This window comes from Mus caroli, chromosome 10, assembly GCF_900094665.2.
Source record: "Mus caroli chromosome 10, CAROLI_EIJ_v1.1, whole genome shotgun sequence".
Lineage (NCBI taxonomy): Eukaryota > Metazoa > Chordata > Mammalia > Rodentia > Muridae > Mus > Mus caroli.
The window spans coordinates 73,978,433-74,000,265 of record NC_034579.1 but is presented as its reverse complement, the minus strand read 5'-3'; the positions used below and the strand labels follow the sequence as shown (position 1 = coordinate 74,000,265).

At 55.6% G+C, this 21,833-nt stretch overlaps 2 protein-coding genes across 7 annotated transcripts in view; both read right to left on the bottom strand.

Annotated features, from left to right (window-relative positions):
- The window catches only part of Arhgap45 (Rho GTPase activating protein 45), a 15,488-nt gene extending 13,715 nt beyond the window's left edge, over window positions 1–1,773 (bottom strand). Inside the window, exons 1-2 of one of the 3 annotated variants that reach the window (XM_021173902.2) lie at window positions 1,526–1,773; window positions 360–684 (exon numbers count right to left, since the gene is read on the bottom strand). In XM_021173902.2, the coding sequence (XP_021029561.2) occupies window positions 360–684; window positions 1,526–1,618 (418 nt within the window). In that variant the 5' untranslated portion in view covers window positions 1,619–1,773. Of the gene's footprint in view, window positions 1–359; window positions 685–1,340; window positions 1,505–1,525 lie in introns of those variants that run through there. The other 2 variants (XM_029482857.1, XM_029482858.1) reach the window with 2 other exon arrangements.
- Window positions 1,774–2,890: 1,117 nt separating this feature from the next.
- Abca7 (ATP binding cassette subfamily A member 7) lies at window positions 2,891–21,826 on the bottom strand. 4 transcript variants are annotated; one of them, XM_029482695.1, is made up of 47 exons: window positions 21,722–21,826; window positions 20,620–20,692; window positions 20,441–20,534; window positions 20,147–20,288; window positions 19,946–20,058; window positions 19,781–19,854; window positions 19,462–19,542; window positions 18,712–18,976; window positions 18,483–18,622; window positions 17,476–17,592; window positions 17,208–17,375; window positions 16,577–16,806; window positions 16,085–16,261; window positions 15,619–15,841; window positions 15,296–15,517; window positions 15,015–15,216; window positions 14,436–14,546; window positions 13,784–13,955; window positions 13,486–13,617; window positions 13,241–13,380; window positions 12,548–12,685; window positions 12,153–12,340; window positions 11,802–11,859; window positions 11,411–11,688; window positions 11,189–11,225; window positions 10,871–10,963; window positions 10,648–10,799; window positions 10,321–10,445; window positions 10,138–10,236; window positions 9,669–9,956; window positions 9,538–9,570; window positions 9,269–9,446; window positions 9,012–9,181; window positions 8,047–8,224; window positions 7,816–7,931; window positions 6,872–7,016; window positions 6,654–6,777; window positions 6,213–6,342; window positions 6,020–6,140; window positions 5,869–5,931; window positions 5,053–5,159; window positions 4,711–4,852; window positions 4,492–4,626; window positions 4,138–4,241; window positions 3,909–4,001; window positions 3,277–3,517; window positions 2,891–3,157 (listed from the first exon to the last, which is right to left on the bottom strand). In XM_029482695.1, exons 2-47 carry the CDS (start codon window positions 20,683–20,685, stop codon window positions 3,005–3,007), a joined length of 6,558 nt encoding a protein of 2,185 aa, XP_029338555.1. In that variant the 5' UTR covers window positions 20,686–20,692; window positions 21,722–21,826; the 3' UTR covers window positions 2,891–3,004. The 4 variants fall into 4 exon arrangements, with proteins under 4 accessions (XP_029338555.1, XP_021029469.1, XP_029338556.1 ...); XM_021173810.2 differs by having other exon boundaries at window positions 18,712–18,922; XM_029482696.1 differs by having other exon boundaries at window positions 10,648–10,775; window positions 18,712–18,922.
- Between the last annotated feature and the right edge of the window lie 7 nt (window positions 21,827–21,833).

Here is a 21,833-nt window from a genome sequence, read left to right as displayed (position 1 = left end):
CCTGGAACTCACTTTGTAGACCAGGCTGGCCTCGAACTCAGAAATCCACCTGCCTCTGCCTCCCAAGTGCTGGGATTAAAGGCATGCGCCACCACGGCCTGGCTTCTTCTTCTACTTCTTTTTCTCCTTCTCTCTCTCCCTCTTCCTCTCTTTCTTTCTTTCTTTCTTTCTTTCTTTCTTTCTTTCTTTCTTTCTTTCTTTCTTTCTTCCATTCTTTTTGAGTCAGGGTCTCACTGTAATTCTGGCTGACCTGCATAAGACTCTCAAGTGTAGACTCACAGAGATCCTCCTGCCTGAGTGCTGGGCTGAGAGGCCGCCCACCTCCTGCCCTCCCTCCGTGCTGCTCTGAAGATCCTCACCGTCCTGCAGCACACACTCCTTGAGCTTCTCCAAGCCCTCAGCAAAGCGGGCCACATCCGCCAGCAGGGTTGAGATGTCTTCTACGCCATCAGGGAAAGCTCCCTCAATGGGTAGCTCTGCCGGACTGGCCGCAGAAAGGGGGCTTCGGTACCCACGGCCCAGGGTCCAGGTGGCAGTGCCCGAGAGCGGGAAGCCTGCTGCACTGGCATGGCGGCTCAGGCTGGTGGGTCTTTTGAGTGTCCCTGTGCCCTTGGCCACCGTGGACAGGGATGTGGCTGGTGGCTCCAGGCCGGGAGCTTCTGTCCAGTCCTTCCTGGGCAGCTCCTAGGTAGGCATAGGGAAGAGGAGTCAAGGGGATCCCCCATCCCAGGCACTGCCTCAGTTTTCCCAGAAAGTCCTCACAGGGGTCAGAGGTCAGTGGGCAGAGAATTTTAAGTCCCCCCCCACCTGTTACCCAACATCCTCCTGTCTATAGCTTTCACAAACAACCGTCCTTACCCAAACCACAGCCAGAGGCGTGGCCTGTGGGGCACAGGAGGGAGGGGGCACCCCACTTCCTGGTGGGGGTGGGGAGGACCCTTGTGGGTCTCTAGCCCTCTAGCCACCCCAGATACCTCCACGGGTGTCCACTTTTTAAAAACATGGATAACTTCTGTGACCTGAGAAGATCATCAGGCTCCTGTGTCTCCGGACACTCCCTAAACCTCACAAATTCTCAAAAGCTCAGCAGGCAGCAGCAGGCCCTGGAGAAACTCGGAGACCCCCCAATCTGCTCTGTACACCTGCACCCCAGTTCAACACCAGTTCCCCATTGGCTTTCAGAACCCTAAAATTGCCCAGACCCCCATATTACAGTGCAGTCACTAGACTCCAATATCAGTTCTACCCACTACCCACAACCTTCATTGGCACATGATGGGGACGGACATCCCTCATCAAGATGGGTGACTTGGTTGCCACCCAAGGCCATCCCTACCTACCGTAATGCGGCCTCCCAGGTTCAGGCCACTCCTTGTCGCCGGCCATTCTGCCTGCTGGGGACTATAGCTGGCCCGGTTCCCCCAGCGTGGACCCAGCATGGTGCTGTAGTTGCATGCTATGCCCATCAGTGACCACAGGCTGTGAGTGTCATCCTGGGTCCCCACCCGCTCTGTGCCCCACTCACCCCTGAGGAAGACTGCGGGTTGGGGCTCCCCGCGCGGTTCTTTTTGGAAATAGAGGGAGTTTTCATAAGTTCTCGCTTCTTCCGAGAGAACATGGTGGAGCCAGCCCCAGTGGCCCTAGGTGAGGACAGGCGGGCAACGGCAGGGTGAGGGTCTGGGGGGTGGTCTCAGTCCTGCAACTCCTGGTGCTGGCTGTCTCTGGACCACATTGCTCAGGGCCACCCCCTCCCCAGCTGTCAGAGCCACACGTGACTGGCTTGGCCCTCATTGGCGCTTAAGTCTCCTACACAGGAAAAGGCTCCCCAGCAGAGGGAGGGAGGCGACACCTCAGATCCGCCCCCAGTGTGACTGTCCCAAGTGTCAGCTCTTATAGGACTCTGCACACTGACTCTGACACAGGTTCCCCACAGCAGGCCACCTTCCACTTGCAGCCTGTGTCCTGTGTGGCCACCCGATCCAGGCATTAGCTGACCCTTGCTGGGACATAACATACAGTCAAGAAAGGCAGTGTCATGTGTATACTGATATGCAAGACCAGAGAGGAGGCTGAGCAACAGGTTCACACGCAGATCCAACAGACACCCCCTGAGTCCCTCACCATGCACAGGTGACCCCCATTCCCTATAATCACCAGCCTTACAGTCTTCTGGGGACCACAGGACCTGAAGGTGCCATGCCTGGGTGGCTTCCATACTGCAACCCAGGAGCTCCACTGCCCTGCTGTCCTCCACTTAGCTCCCATTCCCACTCTGCCTTCTATATCCCAGCTCTGAGCTTCAGGTCTCAGGACCCCCAGAGGCCCTATTTAGTAATTTAGACACCATGTCCCTTAACCATCCCAAACTCCACTGACCTCAGGCACACTGGGTGGCTCTCCGGGACACAGCCCAGAAAGGCCGCAGCCTGCAGTACCTAGGCCCGCTCTCCAAGCTCTGGTCCAGCCACAAACCCAGCCGAGGAGCCCCTTAAGGGTCCCGTGCCTCCCACTCATAGTTGGATGGCTGGGGGTGGGCTTGGGAGGTTGTCTCAGGATGAAGACTGGCTGGCTCTGGGGTGGGCTTCTGGTCCGGTCAGGCCAGGAAAGTACCAGGGTCCTCTACACCGTCTGGAACATTCCACAAGCCTGACCTCATCTCTACTTCACGGTCAGAAACACTCACAAGTCCCGCCCTTGGGTGTCAGACCCACATAGGTACATGCAGGTCAGGATACGTGTGAGTGGACACCTGGGAAATGTCCGTGTTGCAGGCACTTCACAGCAGCCGTCACCTCTGTGACCACAGACACACGCACATACTGTATGTGTGATAGTGTATGAGACTGTACAGAGCTAAGACTCCTAAAACACAAACTCAGCCGTGGCCTCATTCTCATTCTAGTTTCTTTTTATTTCCCCCAGAGCCCAAGGCTTTCTGGGAGCCAGCGGACGGTACAGAGATCCTCTGTCTGAGCTTTGCCACTCAGTCCCAAGGCAGGCACGCTCAGATCATGGTCTCCACAGAGCTGGGGTCTTCCAGGAATCGGCTGAAACGTTTGGGATGCTGCTGGCCAGGTGTGGAAACCTCCTCTGCTTCAGCCTCCTGCCGACTGCTCTCTTCCTCTTCCCCTTGGTCTTTGGAGAAATATAGGAACACCTGGCAGGGCAGAGACATGGAGGGGACAGAAAGGCATGGGGGGGGGGGAAGATGTCAGCCCAGGGTGCTGAGGCACCTCAGCTCTTCCCTTCAAACCCTTTGATGGTGCCCGAAGTCACCTCCTCCAGAGTGGTCTGGCTCACAGAGAAGTCCTCCACACCGTGGGCCTTGCCCTGGGCAGCCAGCTCCCTGAACACTCGTGCCAGGGTGCATCCGCCCCCAGGTGGCAGCTGGAAGCGCAGACGGCTTCCATGCACCTCCCGGAGCTCAGCCCCAGGGAATGTGGTCCTGATGAAGGCTATCACAGGCTCAGGCTGGTCCGGTGGGACCCTTAGAGTCAGTGTGTGGCCAGCCCCGAACCTGGAGGGGACAGGACCAGGGATGCAGGCCATGGCCCCTATTGCTTCTCGAAATCTCGCTGCTCCCTACTTCCGCTAGACCTGTCCTTGGCCTGCTTGGACACCTGGACCCAACCCAATTCCTTCTCACCCTACCCTGCTGCGAGCCACGCCCACGAGTCTAAGAGACCACGCCCAATCAGAGGACTTGGCACACCTGTATCGAAGGACAGACACTCCTCACCTCCCCTGGACTCCATCCAAAAAGCTCCTCTGGGCGCTTCCACCTTTCCAGGCTTCCCTCATACAGTCGGGCTCCGCCCCTATGGTGCATATGGCCCGCCCCTATCTTCTAGCCCTAACCACACCCACAGCGCTATTCTCTTCCTGCCAGTCCATCCTGCTCTGCTCACCTGCCTTTGAGATGCTGAGAGCTTCCCAGACAGCGGAACCGCCCGTTCACCATGATGGCCAGGCGCGTGCAGAGCGCTTCGCACTCCTCCATGCTGTGGATGACAGTGTGAGCACAGCTGGGCCCAGCCTGCCTGCTCGGGGACCATGCTCTGCTCCACCCTAGGGACCTCACCCGGTTCAGGATCACCTCATCCTGCGAGGTGGCCAGAGTGCGACCATGGGGCTCACCTGTGCGATGTGAGCACTACGGAGCGGCCCTCGCGCACCACGGACAGCAAGCTGTTCCAAAGAAATCGCCGCGCACTTGGGTCCATGCCTGTGGTGGGCTCGTCCTGCAAAGGAGATATGGACTCTGGTGGGACCGCAGTGACAAAACCTGCCCACTGGGACTCCGTCCTGTGTAAGCCAGAGCACACTTCAATCAGACCCCACTCTGCTTAGGTAAAGCACAAATGAAGCCAGATTTTGCACAGCCCCCCACCCCCTGTCCCCCATGGCCTCCGACAGCTCAGACCCCAATTCACCAAGGCTCGGCACCAGTAACTCCCATTCACAACCCACTCAGATCCGGTCTTCACGCACCAGAAAGACCACAGCTGGGTCACCAACCAGAGCTAGGGCTGTCGCCAGCTTCCGTTTGTTGCCTCCGCTGTAGGTACCCGCGGGTCGGTCTGCATAGCTAGGAAGGCCCAGGCGCACCAGGCCAGAGAGCGCAGTCTGCGGAACGGGGCCAGGTGAGCGTGGGCGGGCCATACCGAGAGGGATGAGGTCCTAGTTAGCACAGGGACCGGGCATGTTCACCTGGGCAACTTGGGCCTCGGGCACCCCGCGCAGGCGAGCAAACAGTTCCAGATGTTCCCGGCCGGTCAGCAGGTCGAAGATGGCATCAGACTGGGGACAGTAGCCCATGCTGCGGTGCGCGGCAGACGGCTCCTGGGCCACGCTGGGGTGGGGACAGGAAGCTAAAGAGCTTACAGGCCACCCATGTAGGATTGCATGGGTGTCTGCGGAGAGCACAGGAGTCTCAGGGTATGTGGGCCATGCACAGAGGGGCGCAGGTCCCAGGGACCTGGTGAAGGACCATGTTCACTCAAGGGACACATGGGATAGGAACCAGGGTTCAGGGTACAAGGAGCATCTTACTTGTGGCCTGCCAGTACTGCTTCACCACTGCTGGGCAGCGTGTCCCCTGTCACCATGCGGAAGGTGGATGTCTTCCCTGCCCCGTTGACACCCAGCAGCCCGAAACACTGCAAGGAACATGCATAGTTTGTTTTGTTTTGTTTTTTTTTTAAGATTTATTTATTTATTATATGTAAGTACACTGTAGCTGTCTTCAGACACTCCAGACGAGGGCACCAGATCTCGTTTCGGATGGTTGTGAGCCACCATGTGGTTGCTGGGATTTGAACTCTGGACCTTCGGAAGAGCAGTCAGGTGCTCTTACCCACTGAGCCATCTCACCAGCCCCACTATGTTTTTAAAAATATGAGTACACAGTAGGTGCCTAATGAGGGCTGATGGCTCCATAAGGAGCTCAGAGCAGGGACATAGCTCAGTGATAGAGTGCCAGTCTAGAGTGCCCTGGTGCCCTCACCAGGCATGCTGGCGATGTGGACTAGCTGTATAGCTTTGGGTAGGGACTTCTGAGATTCTGGGTTCTATTTCTAGTGCCACAAAAATAAATACAAGTCCAAAAACTAGGTGACAGGAGGTGCTTAATGAAAGATGATGGGTGCACAGTACGCACACAGCGAGCATACCACGCACGCAGCACATACGAAGCGCGCAGCATGTACACAGCACATACGAAGCACGCACGCAGCCTGCGTAGTAAAGCCCAGTGGGTCATGCTAAGGGTCTCGATAGAGGTGGGCAGAGAGGGAGGAAGTAGTCAATTCTATCAGGGAGCTTGCCACCTCGCAGGACTCAGCACTGGGTACTCTGCAAGGGACTCACCTCCCCAGGGGGGATCCCTAAGCACAGGCGATCCACAGCTGGGTTCCTCTGCCCACGATAAACCTGCAGGGATCAGGCGCCTTTAGAAAGGATGGAGTACTCATGTCACCCTCCACTGACTGGGCACTTACTTGCCTTACCCTGTGCCTACCTTGGTCAAGTCCCTGAGGACCAGCACATCCCCCTGGGTGGCCCCCTTGGTCACCCGCTCACGCTCTTGAGCCACATCCTCATCCTCCTCCCCCAGGGGCGGCAGCAGTCTTGGTTTTGATCTGAGGATAGACAGGTTAGTAGACCCCGGGAAGGACTCTGGCCCCTGCTGCCCTCACCTGGTCCCCACTGACTGTGGCAGGAGGCGGTTGCGGTGTTGGAGCAGGAGTGTGATGAGGAGGAACAGAGGTCCTTGGGCCATCATGGCCAGGAGGTTCTTGCCAATGATGTCCCAGCGTAGGGGTGACTGAAATTGCTTGTCTCCTATGGGGACAGGAAGAACTGGGTCTTGCCCCCTGTGCAGACCACCCTAGGCTCAAAAAAGTGACCAAGACGACTTGTACTGTTAGGGTAGAACTGACTTAGACTATAAGGTTTCACATGCTCCTTTATGTATAGTCAGAGCTAAAATGTAACCTTTTAGTTACATTTTCTTCACCTTTAATTTGACACAATTTTTGTGCCACCTAAAATTGTTCACTTAAAGGCAATGTGTCCCCATTCCATATAACTGAATTTGAAGGTGGCATTCTCAATCATGCTCTTCACAGTCCCCACCTGACAGACAGTCTCACCTAAGCGCTCAAAGGCATCTGCCATGGCCTGGTTCCGAACCATGTCAATGAGCCCTCGGCCAAGGCAGAAGTGGGGGAAGATAAGAAACACTTGTTTCAGGATCCGGCTCACTTCTTGCAGGTTCTGTTCAGGGTAGGTAGAAAGTCAGTGGCTAAACCTAATTGTACCCAATAATTCAGCCCCATCCCCAACCCCAGGTTTTGTGCAGAGTTATCACCTGATCTGAAAGCAGTTCCAGCACGAAGGTGGCCATGCTGCTATTGATGCCAATGAAGAGGTTGATGCAGGTGAGCACTACATAGGCCGTGCTGGGCACGGAGAAGAAGAAGGAGGCTGGGTACATGAGTGGTGTGATAGACCACCTGGGAAGAAAGAGTGACAGGTGCTACCAGTGACTTTACATGCTGGATGTCCCCAAGGGCAGCCACACATCAAATTTATGCCATGTGCTAGGATGTGATGAGCTTTTAAGGCCACATTGGCTTAGCTCATAATTCTGTCTCTGTCTGTCTGTCTCTCTCTCTCTCTCTCTCTCTCTCATTCTCACAATGTAGCACAGTTTGTCCTTAAACTCACAGTGATCAACTTGCCTCTGCTTCCTAAGTGCTGGAATTAAAGGTGTGAGCTACTATAGCCTTTTAAATTTTTTAAAATTTTATTCTTTTTGTTGTTGTTGTTGTTGTTGTTGTTTTTCTGAGACAGGGTTTCTCTGTATAGCCCTGGCTATCCTGGAACTCACTTTGTAGACCAGGCTGGCTTTGAACTCAGAAACCTGCCTACCTCTGCCTCCCGAGTGCTGGGATTAAAGGCGTGAGCCACCACGCCCAGCAAGTTTATTCATTTTTATTTGTGTGTATAAATGTTTTGCTGCTTCTATATACATACATCATGAGTGTGCCTGGTGCTTGCAGAGGTCAGGAGAGGGCATCAGTTCCCCTGAGACTGGAGTTACAGGTTATGAGCTGCCATGTGGGTGCTATAGACTGAACCTGGGTCCTCTAAAAGAGCCGCTAGTGTTTTTAGCCACATTGCCATCTCTCCAACCCGTGAATTCTATCATTTTGGATCCTATTGACCTCAGTGTCTTTTTCTTCAGTTGCTACAGATCCCCTTTTCCCCCACACCTCAGAGGAATAGACCCTAAGGGACAGGGGTTCTCACCCATACAGCAGAAGCAAGAGTAAGAGAGCCGGCAGATTCTCTGGGGCCACATAGGCTCTCTGCTGAAAGGCCAGGAAGATGAGCACCACTATGCACACTGCCACCAAGTAGTTACACTGTATCCAAGACAGAAGTCACCTCTTTAGTTCAGCAGGCCAGGGGCTGTGCCTCCCCTTCCCTCTCTTGTTGCCAGGTGCCCATCATCCCTACCAGGCAGTTAGCCACACATACCATGTCCCAGAGGAAGTTGCCAAGCCAATAGAGGGTTTGGGGCAGGCCGCTGACCAGCTGCAGATGCTTGGCTCTGGTGATGCGTTCCTCTATGAGGACCAGGGTAAAGCTGGCTGGGACAAATGACATGGCGAAGACCACACAGATGGAGACAAGGACATCCACAGAGGAGGCTATCCTGTGGGTGAGAGATCAGGGGTGGCTCAGAGTAAAATGGGTAATGGTATTGAGGTCTTTGGGACTGTTCCCCAATTGGAGTGAGGGCAAGGCATTTTGGGGGGTATAGGCACGTGAGGTCTGGGTTTTTGGTAAAAGTGGGACAAGTTCTGGGGTATGTGGATGTTTCTCAGCCTGAAAGTCTCTCTCTCTCTCTGTTTGTTTGTCTGTCTCTCTCCTTTTCTTTGTTTTTTTTTTTTTTTGGTTTGTTTGTTTATTTTTGTTACTGTTTTTGGCTTTTTTTAGGGTGTTTTGTTTTGTTTGTTTGTTTTTTGAAACAGGGTTTCTCTGTGTAGCTCTGGCTGTCCTGGAACTATGTAGACCAGGCTGGCCTCGAACTCAGAAATCTGCCTGCCTCTGCCTCCCAAGTGTGGGGATTAAAGGCGTGCACTACCACTGCCCGGCCTGGTTTTTTTTTTTTTTTTAGACAGGGTTTCTCTGTGTGTCCTGGCTGTTCTGGAACTCACTCTATAGACCAGGCTACTCTTTTCTTGAGACAGGGTGTCTATATATAACCTATAACTCTCTGTGTATATAAAGCAGGTTGGCCTCAACACAGAGAGCACTACCTGCTCTGCCTTTTGTGTGCTGATATTTAAAGGTTTGTGTTTGTGCTACCACGTTGCCTGGCTTTTGCAGTGTTTGTCGGAATGACATTTTGTCACCAGCCCTGAGCACAAGAAATGTTCCAATCCAGTCTCCACCACACCTGAGCAACATGACCACTGATAGTAAATGGATGGACTCACAGCGTAGCTTCAGATAGCTGCTCCTTGGTCAAGTTCAAAGGATGGTTGAGCGTAGTGATGCTGTGGGTGTGGTGGACTGGACCAGATGGTAGGAGGGCATGTAGGAGCCCATTGTTGGCTCGGTTCACAAAGGCCACCATGGCATGCCAGCCCTTGTTGTTGAACCAGATCTGGGCAGAGCAAGGGCCATAAGGTCCAGAGATGCACATGACCTTGGATCTCCTTGACCACCCCCGCCTGCCAGTCCCAGCTCCCACCTTGAGGCTGTTCCGAGCGTCGAGGCCACGGGCCCACTGAGTGAGGTTGTTCAGGATACGGTCTAGCGCATTCCCAGGTTGGGGGCTCAGCAGTGCCCGAATCTCTGCCAATGTGTGGACCACCTCATGCCCTGTGGGCAGGTCTGGATCTTGGCCTCCCAGGGAGAAGCCCCCATATCTGGGAAATGGTTTGGGGTGGAGACAGGGAAAGTGAGCAGCTGGGGAGTGGGCAGGCGAGCTGGGGGTTCCCGGGCCAGGTCTCTCCTCACCTGACCTCATCCACCCACTTCTTGGTCTTCAGGCTGTGGGGCAGGGTACAGAGCAGTACAGCAATGAGAAAGGGGACCTGGGAACCTGCCCAGCCTCCCCAGTAAGGGGCACACAGAGTCTGGGTGCTCACCCTCGGCGCACCAGGCTGGGGTATGTCTTCACCAGAAAGTCAGACACATTTCGGCCAGTGAGGTTCTGGATCACCTCCCCCAAGCCAGCCACAGCCTGGGGGGGTGGTGGACCCCCAGCCCCAGCCGGGCAATCTGGCAACAGGCGGCGGGCTCCAGGCTGACTGCATTGGCAAGCTGGGGATGGAGATTCTGGCGTCCAGTTGCCGCTGGCCAGGATGCTGGCCACATCAGGAGGGACCTCAGGGACCGTGAAGTAGCAAGCTAGCGAGTTTGTACACTCAGATCCCCTGTGGAGTGGAGAAGGGCTGTGGGTGCTACGCTCAGGAGACACAGGCCCCACAATCCAATGAGACAAGGGAGCCATGCTCACCAGAGCCCAAAGGGCACAGAGGCAAGGGGCCATGGAGGGAAACTGAGGCAATGCCGAGAGGGTAAGCAGCCGAGGAGAGTCAGCTGGGTGGGCCTCACCTGGCAGCTTTGCCCTGCACACTGGGTTCCTGCAGCCCAGCCTCCCCTAGCAGAGCCTCCAGCAGCTTCATCCGGTTGGGGTCCCCAGGAGCATCCTCACTGCAGGGTGACAGGCACAGCACTGTGACTGTAGCCATCCTATCACCCACCCAAGGTTACCTGCTCACTGTGCCCAGCACCCACCTGAAGAAGGAGACCTGAGGGCCATACATGGCAGGGCTGAGCTGCAGAGGTGGGTACTGGCCAAAAGGAGGCACAATGAGGCTGAAGAACAGGGCCAGGCCCACAAAGAGGGCAGGCAACACAACCTGGGGGACAATTCTGTCAGCATCCACCTCCACACACTCTACCCCGCCCCCACCCTGCTCTACCACCTCCCAGGCTCTCCAGCCCCCTCCACAAACAGCAAGAAATGGTTTGTTGTGGAATGTAGTCACTGAATGACAGCCAACATGGACAACAGACACCCCAGGACAGTCACCCATCCTCCTCAGTGTTAGGCATGGTCACCTGTGCAAACAGGCCCCGGCGGCTGCGGCGAGCAAGCAGAAAACGCTTGTGGAGCAGAGCCCGGAGCTGTTGACAGGTAAGTGTCCAGCCTTGCACTTGGGCAGCGTTGGGTGCCAAGCCCTGTGGGGCTTGGGGATCCAGCACCAGCTTAGCTGTGGGGGATGGGAGGGTGAGCTCCCGCACCCTGCGGGCCACGAGGGGTGTGAACAGGGCAGAGACTCACCCAGCTCCCCATTCTCCAGAACTGATGCCTCCGGCCCTGTGGGGGGCTGTGGAGTGGATGTGCGAAGGTGCAGCTGCGGTCTGGAGTCCCCCCCTGTGGAACCAATGGGCTTCAGGGCTGGGGACAGGGTCTTGCTTCCAGGGAAAAGGAAGCCAGAGCCTCTGGGGAAAATGGAGGCCAGAATTCAAAGGGAGGACTTATTGCCAGTGCCAGGGAGGAACTCAGGGTTCAGCACCTAGGAACGACCCAGCCAAGGACGGGGAGGGGGCTGGGGGAGGGCTCAGGCCTGGTTTGAAGGCTCACAGAGCTAAGACACACCTTCTCTGTGCACGTCCTCCACCACCTTTAGGAAGATCTGAGGAAACAGAGAAAGAAACTCACAGGAGGGAACCCTCATACACCATTGGTCCTCACAGACCTCCTCAAGAGACTTCCAAGCAGTCCACCTTCCTTGAGAGCCATCCTTCCTCTCCGGAGTTCCCCCTTGCCATCCATCAACAGACTCCTATGCATCCCTCAAAACCCTACTAGGTTCCACACCTCCTCCAGGTTAGTATCCGAGATCCCGTAGCCTGTGAGCCCCAGGAGCTCCAGCTGCTGATCCAGCTCCTGGAAGACCATGGCGAAGCTGCCATCCAGGGCCCCCGCATAGGGCAGCACAAGCAGAAGCTCATGGGGCAGGTCCTCCACAAGTTGTGCTCCAGGCACATGCTGCCGCACTAGCTCGAGTGTCCGGGCTGTGCTTGGGGTGATGGGAACGGTGCCAGGAGCCGGGGCCTGGCTGCTCTGGTCCGAGGCTCCTCGTGTGAACGCTGTGTCTGTGGGCAGAGGTCAGGGGTGAGACCTTCTGGGCCAGGGTACAGAAGCAGAGGCTCTTGAGTTCTGTTGCTGCCCCTGCCCTTCCCTCAGGGGTCTCCTGGCCCAGGCTCACCTGACGTCCTGCCCTTGCCATCTGACTTCTTTTCCCTTCTGGGGTCCTCACTGTCTCCCTTCAAAGAAAGACAATGGTCGGGGCTGGTGAGATGGCTCAGTGNGTAAGAGCACCCGACTGCTCTTCCAAAGGTCCAGAGCTCAAATCCCAGCAACCACATGGTGGCTCACAACCATCTGTAACAAGATCTGGCGCCCTCTTCTGGAATGTCTGAAGACAGCTACAGTGTACTTACATATAATAAATAAATAAATCTTAAAAAAAAAAAAAAAAAAAAAAAGAAAGACAATGGTCCATCTTAGCGGGACAGAGCTGGGGACAGGGTTCAGGGACCAGCTCGAGAGCTCTCACCTTCGCGTCATGGGTGACGAGGGGCTGAGAACTCTTCACCAGCGTCAGGTAGTAACCGCAGCCCAAGTGTCGGCGCAAGAAAAGCGGGGACCCACAGCAGCACAAAGAGCCACCTGCCACCATGGCCACGCGATCTCCCAAGAGCTCTGCCTCATCCAGGTGGTGAGTGGAGAGAATCAGTGTCCGACCTGGACATAGGGACCCAACCCAGGTGAGTCACTGGTCTCATCGGGTAAAGACTCAGGCAACCCTATGCAGCAAACTCCAGTACAACCCTCAAAACCCCACGCCAGCATAGTTAGAAAGCTTTTCATAGTTAGAAACGGATTTTGGTCCCTCAAGAAGAAACCAAGGGAACCCCCCCAGGCCATTCCATTCCATCTCCCAACTCTTACCTTCTCTGTACTTAAGTAGCAATTCCCAAATGCCACGGCGGGAAGCGGGGTCCACGCCAGCAGTGGGCTCGTCCATGATGACCACACGAGAGCCACCCACAAAGGCAATGGCCACAGAAAGTTTTCGCTGCATTCCACCTGGCCGGAGAGAGTAGCAGGTTGGTCTGACGCTGCTTGTATTCAAATGCTGAATTCTCTATCCCAGGATCTGGCTGCTTCAAGAAGAGCAGATCCTCCTGCATATCAGCTTTTGTTGTATAAACTTGCCCCCCCAAGTTATCTGTGATTGGTTAATAAAGATGCCCACAGGCTGTAGCTGAGCAGAAGAGAGGGAGGTGGGGCTTCCGTTCCTGGGCTTGGGGTCAGAGGTAGAGATCTTAGGGTTACTGACAGGGAAGCAGACAAAATAGCCCAGAGGGTTGATATCTGCCCAGCTCTAGTGCTTTTAACACTTATTATAAATATAAAGGTTTGTGTCTTTTATTTGGGAACAAAATGATCTAAGGTGGGGTAGAAACCTCCAAATAATATTTACAGCAACAGGAGAGACATTGTTACTGTGACCCACCTAGCTCTATGCAGGCCGGAGATGGCCTCCTTTCCCCACCTGAGTGTTCTGTAGTGCCCTAGTCAGCCCCTGATGCCATACACCTGCCTCCCCACCATGGAGGGAACCTCTATAGGCCAGCTCACCAGAGAGGTGGCGCGTCTGTGTGTCCCGCTTGAGGGTGAGCCCCACATCTCGTATCAGACGTTCCCGCTCGGGGCCCATGGCGGCTGCACTCACGCCTTTCAAACGGCCATAGAACCAAACATGTTCTTCCACTGTCAGCCTGTGGCCAGGAGCGATGGAAAGAGACTCTCTTGGTGTGTGTGTGTGTGTCTTGGAGGATGCCAGCCCCCTCCCACCGCCTCCATCCAAGCCCACCAGAACTCACATGTCAAACAGCACATTGTACTGCGGGCAGATGCCCAGGTGGGGCCGGATGGCTGCCATGTTGGTTTGTACATCATGGCCCAGGATGGAGGCCGAGCCACTACTGGGTGGGAAGAGACCACTCAAGATGGACCTGTGGGTTTGGGGGTCTGAGAAGTGGCCCTTCATGGAAGGAAGATCCACCCACACGTTCAGGGCACCTTCCACAGGGTACCCGGGACTCCTCCAACCCCAGTTGCCTAGGGAATCAATGGGAAAGCTGGGGCCTGGGAAAGACAGCGTAGTGACTGGCAACTCACAGTGTGGTTGTCTTGCCAGCCCCGTTGTGACCCAAAAAGGCAGTGATGTGGCCTTCGTAGAAGTCAAGGTTGAGCCCTTGCAGGGCTGGCTGCGGACAGCCACGAAAATGTTTCTTCAGGCCTCGAATGGAGACACCAGGAACCAGGCCAAGGGGTGGCTCTTCCACCAGAACTGTGGACGGGGAGCAGGGTTGGCTGTGGGCCTGGGAGTCCCTCAGAGCCATCAGCGGGATTAAGAGTTAAGGGAGATGGGCACAGCGGTTAGATCTGTTAGCTCAGTTACTCTGGAGGCTGAGGGAGGCTCAGCCTGGGCAACTGTCATGACACTCTGTCTCCAAAAAAAAAAAAAAAAAAGTATAGGGTGGGGGTGTGGCTCAGTTGTAGAGTTTCTGTCTATAATCTCTTCAGGGAGGCATTGGGGGCGTGGCTCAGGGAGAGAGCTCCTGCCTAGAACCTGCAGAGGGGCTGAGAAGGCACTCAATGGTAGAATGCTTGCTTAGTGTTGCAGGAGGCTTTGGAAGGGATCCCTAGGGGAATGGGCCAGAGCCTAGGCATCTGGAGTTCCCAGGGGATTGAGTTGCCTTGCTGGACCTGTTTCTCTAGGGAAGAGAAGGGACACCATGAAGGGTTACTAAGAGTCATGGGACCTCACCCTTGGGATCTTGTGGGGCAGGGGCCAAGACAGAACTCTTGGGAGGTCCAGGTCCACACCAGTAGCTCCTCCGAAAAGGGAAATTCCATGGTTCAGGGATTCCATACTGGCCTGGTGGAAAGTGGCACACAGTTACACTTGTAATATCCATGAGATGTGAGAACTTCCGGCTACACGCTTGGCATCAGGGCATTTAGAAAGAGTGGCCAAGAAGCCCAGCCTTCTCCCTTGGTCCAGTCTCTGTTCCTCAGAGAAGGCATAGCTAGGAAGTGACTTCCGGGAACCCAATATCTAAAAGACACACCCTAAAATAGGATCTGTGTCAGGCCAGCGACAGTGCACTCCAGCAGGAAGCTCCGCCTATCCTGGGGGCAGTAATCTAAAGCAGGCTGTTCCCAGACACCAAGCAGCAGGAGACCAAGTCTATGCACTTTAGCCACAAGGTCCTGCCTTCTCATCAAGCCTCTAGGTGCACAATATCCCAGAGACGCAACCTAAATCATCTCTCCTTGTGCCCAGACATACTCTACCTTGTGTGCCAGTGTGTTCTCCACCCAAGCCCCTTCCACTATGGCCCACCTGGGCACACAGCCTCTAGGTACCAGAGGGCAAGGCCGTAGATGACGGCGTCAAGCAACAGGAAGGCAGACACCTGGGCCAGGCTGAAGACATCCTCTGCGGGGCCTGTGCCCAAATTGTGCCACTGAGCCCCGTCTCCCTGCTCCTCTAGTAGCGCCAGGCTTTCGCATCCAAAGCCAAAGGCTACAGGGGACAGCAGGCTCTGCAGAGAAAGATGGATCAGGGAGTTGGCAACACATTGGGGGTGTCTATCCCCTTACACAGATCGGAATGCCCCTTACCGCAGCTAAGAGTCCGCCCAGGGGCAGGCGCTCGCGCCAGGCGACACACAGTACGTAGGGCAGATAGAGCGCGAAGTAGGCGAGCCCCCCGCAGGCTGCTGCCAGGTTGGCCCTGGAGAAGAAGGCGCTGAGCAGAAAACTCTGTGCGACGGTGGCCACTGCGAAGGCCGCCAAGAAAAGGAAGACTACAACCGGGTGGCTGTAAGGAAGGATGTTCCCTAGCTGGGAAAAGCACAAGAGTTTCAGGATCCCGTTCCAAGATGGGGGTTAGGGATGCATGCCCCAAGCTTCACTTCACCAGGGGGACCTCGAGGATCCCTCACCTTAAGCACTAACACCAGCAACGCAGCGCTGACCAGGAAGGGTCCCAGGCAGCTGAGGAACCAACCAAGCCAGAGCACCGCGCGGCTCAGCCCCATCGCACGCATGGTTTCTCGCAGCCGTGTCTCTTTCTCGCGCACTACGGCTTTCACAGTGAGCGCCACCGAATAGATCCAGGCCAGAGTCAGAAACAGAGGCAGAGACCGGCTCAGCACCCGCAGGAACCTAGGGTGGTGGGATTATGTAGTGCAGCTGGAGGGTGCACACACACACACACACACACACACACACACACACACACGCATGTGGCACAAATGTCCATCAGGAGTCCCCAGTCTAAGGGTCCCAGATCCCAGCACAGGCCACTCTGTTTCTTTAGGGGGAGACCCTAAGCCCCCTCCCCCTGTGGGGTTCCATGCAAGGTCCCTCCAAACCACAGAGCCCAGACAGGTTGCAAGGTACTCTTACACATCATCCACGTAGCAGGGGTGTGGCATCTGCTGCAGGTAGAGACCTGCTCGGGAGTTCCCGCCACCAAGCACTCGCACAGCTGCCTGCTCCAGCAGGTCCTGCAGGTACACGAAGCCGCCCCACACATACCGAAGGTCCATGAGAGGATCTGCTGACGGACCTGGGTCCCAAAACCTGGGAGATGCCAGATTCATCAACTAAGCTACATGGCAGTGAAGAGGTTGAGGGTCCCTGTCCATGATACCTCTCCCCCAGCAATCTCTTTTCCAGATTCAAGAATGGACTTAGCTAGCTCCCCCACCCCTGCACTTGGAAAGTCCCTCTCTTTGTACTAGGTTGGTCTTTCACTGCTCTTGGCTAGCCCCCCTCTCACCTTATCCCACACCCTTGGCCACACCCCCATGTAGTTCTATCTATCACCTCCAATAGCCACGGTCTTGAACCCACCCACCACACCCTAGGTACCCTCCACTGAAGCATTCCCCTCACTTGTCCCTGATCTTATTGGTCCTTGTGACATCATCGATATCCATTCGAATCTTGAATCGTAGGTGGCCAGGACTCAGGGCTGGAGATGACAGTTCGGATGGGTCCAGAGGATGCTCTGGGCTCAGGAACACAATGCCTGCCCAGAGGCGGCGCTCACCCAGCAGCTCCAGGGCACGGGACACAAGAGCTTCCTCTGAGGGCACAGCCTCCAGCTTGTCCAGGGACACACACTGTAGCAGAACATGAATCCCAGGATCTGGGGTGTGACTAAAACCCCAGTCCCTGACCCCTTCCCCTTGGGTTCCTCATACCCCTAGGTGACCATATACATGGCCAGGAGGTTCCCTCTTGAGACTTAAATAAAGCCCAGATGTCTCTTTGCTCCATCCTCCAAGACAGAGTCATTCGGGAGAGAGGCTCATTCCGCCTTCTTTTTTTTGTTTTGGTTTGGTTTGGTTTGGTTTTTCGAGACAGGGTTTCTCTATGTAATCCTGGCTGTCCTGGAACTCACTTTGTAGACCAGGCTGGCCTGGAACTCAGAAATCTGCCTGCCTCTGCCTCCCAAGTGCTGGGATTAAAGGCGTGCACCATCACGCCCAGCTTCATTCCGCCTTCTATGACAACCTCTTACCTCCATGATTTGGCCTAGTATTCTAGCCAGGCGTCCCACGTCTGCGTGGGCCTCTCGCCAGCTGTAGCCACCCCTACTAGGATCCAGAAAGTCTCTGATAGCCTCCAACTTCTTCTGGGCTCTGGGTGTCTGCTGCCTCTGCCCTGTGTCCCCCACATCCAGAAGCCTCTGGGGAAGGAGAAAAATGACAAGTGACGAGAGATCCGCATCCTCCCTTCCTGACCTACATACCACAGTCCGAAAGAGGCCCGCTTCCATCCTGGCCCACCTGAAGCATGGCCACGTTGGTGCTGTCATTCATGAAGTTGAAGATCTGGGGTCCCAGCACCCCCCAGAGTTCGTGTAGGTCCCTCAACAGAGCCAGCTCCTCAAAGGTCTGGTTCACCTGCAAGTGGGCAGCTGAGATAAGCCAGGCTGCCTGTCCACATCTCTGTCCTGCCCCTGGTCATGCCCCAGTCTCTGCACCTCTGGACCTTTGTCTCTTCATCATCATTGAGCCTCATTGTGTCGCCCTGGCTGACCTGGAACTCAGAGATCTGCCTGCCTCTGCCCCCAATGCTGGTACTGAAGGCATGCGCCAGCACACGCAGCCGTTTCGTTATTCTGAGACAGCATCTGACCCTATAACTTAGGCTGGAATTCCACACATTTGGCCTCAACTCTAAGCCTGTGTGGTTAGGCTCTAAGAAAGAGCCATCACTTTAAGTTGTTTTTCCTTAAAAAAAAAAATTAGAGTGCCAGGAGTGGTGGCACAGGCCTTTAGTTCCAATACTCAGGAGTCAGTGGCAGGCGAAGCTCTGTGAGTTCAAGGCCAGCCTGATCTACAAATTGAGTCCAGTACAGATAGGGGCTACACAGAGAAACCCTATCTGGAAAAACGAAAAACTAAATGTGTGTGTGTGTGTGTGTGTGTGTGTGTGTGTGTGTGTGTGTAGAGCCCAGAGCTCTGTGCATTTTGTGCATTTCAGGCGACCCCCTAACCACTGAACCCTGACCTCCCAAGCCCCAAGTTCCTATCTTCCCAGCTCCTACATGGGCTGGGAAGATGTGAGGGTCGGAGGCTTGGGAGGGTGGGGCAGATGTTCTACAACCCCTGCCCCTATCTGGGGATTCCAGGCAGGGTCTCCATGCTGACCACACCCCCACAGTCCCTCACTGAGGGAGTCTAGGCAGGGATTCTACTCCTGAACAAGCCTCAGCCTCACCTGAGTCTTATTCACTGCTCTTGGCCACCTGACTAAGGGTACTGTCCCTTCTTTGACTCCTGCGTCTCACCTGAGCCATGAGCTTCCGAGTGAAGTTTGTGTCAGGTGCAAAGAGAATTTTCCCGAGGATCAATGGCTTCAGGCGCCTCCAGAGCAGCCGAGACACAGGGTGGTCATCCAGTGTCCCCACAAACTCGGAGCAGGCAGGGCCTGGTAGGGGAGGATACAATGAGCCCCGGGATAACATGCTCTGCTTTTCACCGGCCCCACGGGGACCCAACACAGCCCTAAAGACTTACTGAGACTGCTGTCAGGCAGGGCAGGGGCCACCTCTGGCCCCATGAACTCATTGAGCTGGTTGGCTTCGTACCAATTGAGGGACAGGCCCCCTGGACTGCTGGGTCCCTTGGTACTGCAGAGGGCCTCCGAAACCAGCTCCAGAGAACCAGCTGACCCTCGGGGCCTCCGCAGCAAAGCTCGGAGCTCCATCAGGCTGGGCAGTGTCAGGAGCTGCAGAGAAGTCACCCAGTGCGGCTGGACACCTCCTGCAGAACATCTGACAACCTTTTTTGGTTTTTGGCTTTTGTTTTGTTTTGTTTTGGGTTTGGGTTTTTGTTTTGTTTTGTCTTGTTTTTGAAATAGGGTTTCATGTGGCTGCCTGGCCTTCCTTGCTATGTAGCCGAGGAGGACCTGCCTCTACCTCCCGAGTGCTGGCGTGACAGCAGTGTCACCTCTCCTGGTTTATGAAAAGTTAGGGGTGGGATCCAGGGTTTCATGCATGCTGGGCTGACTTACACCCCTGGCCCATTTGGTTGCTCCAGATAGTATCTCGATCTATAGCCCAGGCTAGCCTCAAATTTGCAATTCTCCCACCTCGAGTCTGGAGCACACCGCTAGGAGGGAGGCGTGCACCACCACACATAGCTTTTTCTAACTTGGAGCCTGAACCTGGGCAGGTACCCGGTCAGAAGCACCTGTTCTGTCTTCCTTCCCTTCCCTGTCTGTATATTGCTTCCTGGCCAGGATAGAGGCTGGCTGGGGTTGCTTACCTCCTGGGCAAGATCCCTGATAGCATCTGAGAACTTTCTCATAGAATCCTGGGTTTGACCCAGCACAGGATCCAGGGACACCTGTGAAGAAGACAGCAACGATGGCTGAGACCTGGGTGGACTGCTCAGTAGTCCCCTGGCCATAAATGACCCTGGACCCATGATCCTCCCACAGAGCCAGAATGGAGGTGAGCACTCCCCCCACTGATCCCCACCGAGCTCCTATCACCCCATTTTACAAATGAGGAATGGAGGAGTTGAAAGGGGCAAGGGCTCATCCCAGGCCAACACCGGAGTTCCTCACGCCAGCCCCCCTCACCCTTTGCAGGATCTTCTCCCAAAGCTCAGTCACTGACCCTTGACTGGTCGGCTGGTCACTCTCCTGTGGCCGCGCTGAGGGGAGGAGATGCCAACAGGCAGCCAAGCTCAGTCTGCAGTGCTCCCTCCCCGACCCCCTGCCCGAATTTCAGCCCCAGGTCTCTACCTCCACCTCCAACTGCCCTGAGCACGGGGATCAGTTTTCTCAGGGCATCCAACATGTCCTGGGTGCTGTGGCCCCCCAGCACTGTGCGGGTATCGGCGAGGAGCCTCGAGATCCTGGGGAGCAGAGAGGGAGTGGGAGGCGGGGTCTCAAGAGTCCCGGACCCCATTCGCCAGCCAGCCCCCACCTGCCAAGTTCACTCACAAGGAATCCTTAAAGTTACTCAGGACCCCAGGCTCCTCGCCAGGCGTTGGGTGCTGGAAGCAGGAGTTGTTTACGTTGCAGACAAGGCCCTGCAGCCAGGGCACCGTGCCCGCCGATGGTAATGGCTTGTTTGGAAAGTGGCCTGGAGCGGGGAGACATCTGCTCATAGTCGCCCTCACTTCTGTTATCAACTCGTTAAATGATATGGCCACCCGCCACACCCAGCTCAGACCCAGCGCCAAGCAGGGCGGGAGAGGCTTGTCACTGTCCCACCACACACACAGCGGCTCTCACATTCGTGATGCTCCAGAGGCGGGTGGGAGTGACGGACCGCCACTAGGATGAAGAAGAGGAAGAGGGGCCAAAGTAACTCCACTAGTAGTTGGATCTGGGGAGAGAATGGGTAGGAGACTTTGGGGGGCCGTGATGGACACCTGCCATCGCTCCCCCGACCTGCATACCCCGAGCGTTACCGGTTGTCTCCGTCGATAGGTGTAATTTTTCCACAGCAGAAGCATCAGCTGCGTGCCTAAGGCCATGATGACTCTGGACCGGAAACAGCGGAGAGGACAGGACAAAGAACAGACTGAGAGTGAGCTGTGTGGCTCCGGACAAATGCCTGCGGGTCTCTGATCCTCATCCTTCCACACATCGGGCTGAGCCTCAATAAATCTCCCGCAAAGAGCCCGGCAAACAAGGCACCATAGAAAGAAAGGGAAGTGACCAATGGGAACCCGGCGCGCAGCCGTCCTCGTAGCTGATTGGCTGGGAGGGCTATCGATGAAGGCTGGGGTCTGGAAGACCCTGTTTGCATTCTTAGGGGGCGGAGCTTGGGTTTAAAGCTTGGGGCTTGGGGCTCCGGGCTCCAAGGTCACCCTCATCCCGGACGGGGTCTCGGTTCCGTTCGCCCCAGGTGGACCCCGGTGAGACCCGGAGCCTGTGTCTCCTGGGCGGACCCTGTCTCATTTGTAGCTGGCCTTCTATTTTTTAAGAGATGGGAACTGAGGCTCAAAAAGGGGCAAAGTCACGCTCCCAAGGAAACCAGAGACGAACGAGGGCCCGCCCTCCGGAGTCAAAAGGAGGGTACAGAAGACCACCGGCTAGGAGGAGTCAGGGACAGGTTCCTTGAGCACGCCATTCCTGATTTCGTACTTTTATTCCCCCCAGAACTGTATGCCTGTGGCCTGCTTCATGATACCGATAGGGAAACTGAGGCTGACAGAGAGGGAAATTGCCAAAGTTTAACCATCTACATGGAAATTGGCGGCTTCCACTCGGGGACTTTTTTCTTTCATAAAGTGAAATTTGAGATCTGGGGGTAGGGGGGGACAGGCCTCATTTGGAAAGTGGGGCACTAGAGGTGTAGGTCGGCAGAGGTCCCTCGAGGTGACCAGATGACCGCTGTGAGGATCGGTGGTCCATTTTTCCCACACTCCCCGGAAGGATAAGGAAGGGCGAGGGAGAGTAGGCACCTGGAACCCCAAATTATCAGGGAACGTGGCTCCGCCCACCCTCACCCCACAGCATCCCCAGTTCTCCAGGCTCCACCTTCCACCCTCTCGGGGATTTTCTCACCGTTCTGAGGCCCCCAATCTCCATCCACTTTCGCTCCTCTCGGCCTCGGCGGGGGAGCGCGGCCCCTTTAAGAGGAGCCCCACTCAACTGCGGACGACGCCCTTCGCAACCC